General features: G+C 34.4%; 1 protein-coding gene across 1 annotated transcript; it reads right to left on the bottom strand.

The window, feature by feature from the left end:
• Window positions 1–822: 822 nt before the first annotated feature.
• On the bottom strand, window positions 823–1,565 carry LOC111792721. The gene is made up of 2 exons (XM_023674284.1): window positions 1,514–1,565; window positions 823–1,349 (listed from the first exon to the last, which is right to left on the bottom strand). The coding sequence occupies exons 1-2, from the start codon at window positions 1,563–1,565 to the stop codon at window positions 823–825; spliced, it is 579 nt and encodes a 192-aa protein (XP_023530052.1).
• Window positions 1,566–2,847: the final 1,282 nt, after the last annotated feature.

Here is a 2,847-nt window from a genome sequence, read left to right as displayed (position 1 = left end):
GAATAATTGTTTTTATTTACTTATTTATTAATTTATTATTACTTCTTTTTACATAATAATAATTTTTTTTGTTTATAATAATTTTTATTTGTTTATTTTTTTGGGCTGTTACATCTTTACTCCAAGTTCGAGAAAGCTCATTTTCTTTGAAAGCCAACCAAATATGATGTTCTGGGTTTTTGGCATACAAAAGACGTCCCTATCGTTCTTATGGCCAGATGAAGGCCTTTTAACTTTACCACAATCTCCTTCCCAATTTTGATTAGATTTGAATTTTCAAGTTATTTGTATGATTCTTCGCTTCCTAAAGCCATTTTTTTTACAATAGTCAAACACTTTTGTCATCCAATTCTCCTCGAGCATAATATGAAGTTGTGTCAAAAGTCTTTGCAACTGGTCGATGACGTGTTGTGATCAAAATTCTATTGCTTGACGCACCACCCGTCAATAATCTTTTAAGAGTAGTCCATTTCTCGTCGTTTTCATTCCACATGTTAAGGATATTTAGTACTCAATTATAGTTTAACATATATATCATATTTGCTCTTTTATTATAGGCAAATATTTAGATATTTGTCTTCTATTAAAGCTTACCATGTGTGTATTTGTTTTATTGTTATTTTCATTTATTACTCTTTCCATATATTGTAATTTATTTCATTATAAATAGATAACTTTTACACCATTTAGGTGGGTGATTTAAACAAACATTCTCAGAGCCCTTTCGGTTTAACAACCCTCGTCCTTTCTTTTCAATAGCTTTTGAATCCTCTACTGTTCTTCTCCACTACCACTACTGGCTTTGATGGCGCAGGGCAGTCATCATGGCTGCCGCAAGTGGAGCCGATTGATTAGTCTTTGGCTCCACCCTATGACCTCCAAATCACCCTTCGCCATACTACTCTGTACATACAACCTCACCTTCTCCAACACAATTGGTCTCCCCTTAGCCAACATAACCTCTCTCACTTTCTTCTCAATCGACCTTTCATCCTTCACAAAAACCCTAACCTCAGGATCCTCATCAGCGTTCTCATTAAAAATAAACGAAATTTTGAAAAGCCCATCGAACTTCTGCAGAAATTTACCTTCGAAATCCCGGTGTTGCACTGACCTCTTCGCCAACCAAGTTGCCGCCGGCCTCCTCGCCAAAATCAGCTCATTCGCCCACTGTGGCAACTCTTTCGACTTCAACATCGTCTTTGTCCCTTGCTCCGGGGGACGTGACTCTCTCTCTCTGTCCATTAGAGCTTCACCACCTGCTATGGCATCGACTACTCTCCACTGGCTCCGCCTACTGTTCCGTCGCCGACCTCTACTCCTGGCAATGGTGGTGCTCTGAACAGAATCTGTAATAGCCCAAAAAAATAAATAAAGAAATAAACAAATAAAAATAATTATAAAAATAGTTAAAATAATAATAATAAATAAATAAATAAAACAATCTTTTCCCACTCCTCTCCACTAACCTCTCATCCCTTCCCACAATTATCTCTCCTCAACCCATACTTACGCCATAAAGTAACACTTACTGCAAAAAGAAACAGAAAATCAATAATCGTCATATTTACTTTAGAAAAAAAAAATGACCTTTACCCAGTTGAGATGATTCACAGATGTGAAGATAGATGTGAAGATAGATCTGATCAACAAGTATATATTAAATCTTCATTTTCTTTTATCCTATTTTTTTTTAGAAATCACAACCAATTATAGTTAGATCTTCATTGAATTATTACACTGATCTAGCTTTGAGTTAGAAACTAAATGTCAATTATTTATACGATTCTAGTCAATCCGGTCAGATTAGTAATATTAGATTAAATTTTATCAGTAGCCAAATGAATATATTAGTAGCCAAATGAAAAGATTAAAGATAGAATGGCCAAGAAAACTTCTGAATAGGAAACACGGAGATAAGAAAATAGGAAACACTGAGATAAGAAAAGATTTGGAAACAGAGATCCACTGTAAATTTGGAATACATGAAAACATAATTAAAAGGAAACAGATAAAAAAAGAGAAGATCTGTGAATTAAAAACCACAAACTAAATATAGAGGGAAAGGTAAATATGGAGGGTAAATACGAGAGTAGTAAAGCCGAGAATAACTTGAAATAGTCTGTATCTACTTTCTTATACAACAGTAACCATTAAAAATAAGATTGTTAATAAAAATATAATTATAGATATATAACATTTCAAGACTTTTAACACTAGACCAATGTAAATTAGAGAAATAATGTTGTAGAGTTCAAACCCGAAACTAATGTCATGAGCTCATATAGGTTGACTCGGATTTCAAAGGACGGAATCGAACTTTCATTAAAGATATATTTGTGGCAACGACTTAAGCTAGCCAGGTAAGTGACCTTACTATCGGCATGGTTATATTTGATGTTGACACATGCCCTGTGGTTCTGCACGTGTCATATATATTGATATGTGCGAATTGTCTGTGGATCGATATGCTTCCTATATGTTATGTTATGTTATAATATGTGAATTGTATGATAATAATTATGGTATGATGTGCTCTAGGAGATGTTTGAGATAGGATACGAGAAGGATGCACAAAATGAAATGTAATGATAGGAGTAAGATACGTTCATGAAACGTTAAAGTTAGGTTACATACCGGAGTGCTATGGATAGGATAGATTGATGAAAGAATACGGTTAGGTTATGGGTAGAAAGGGATAGGTTTGTGATAGATTGATAGAACGATGGCGTTAGGATACGTTCTGGTGATGATATGACTAAGGTACGTTACGTAATGATATGTTTGTGATAGGTATAAGAACGTTAAGGCTATGGTAAGTTAGAGAACGATATGACTATGAAGTGT

The sequence above is a fragment of the Cucurbita pepo genome, chromosome LG04, assembly GCF_002806865.2.
Source record: "Cucurbita pepo subsp. pepo cultivar mu-cu-16 chromosome LG04, ASM280686v2, whole genome shotgun sequence".
Taxonomy (NCBI): Eukaryota; Viridiplantae; Streptophyta; class Magnoliopsida; order Cucurbitales; family Cucurbitaceae; genus Cucurbita; species Cucurbita pepo.
Note: the sequence above shows the minus strand (reverse complement) of the source record. Positions and strands in the feature narration are given on the sequence as shown.

Bases quoted from the DNA above. Each gene is read 5' to 3' on its own strand.
- LOC111792721 (XM_023674284.1), bottom strand. From the start codon at position 1,565: ATGACGATTATTGATTTTCTGTTTCTTTTTGCAGTAAGTGTTACTTTA. The intron at 1,350-1,513 runs GTAAGTATGGGT...GGGCTATTACAG, and splicing joins AGTAAGTGTTACTTTATGGC to ATTCTGTTCAGAGCACCACC.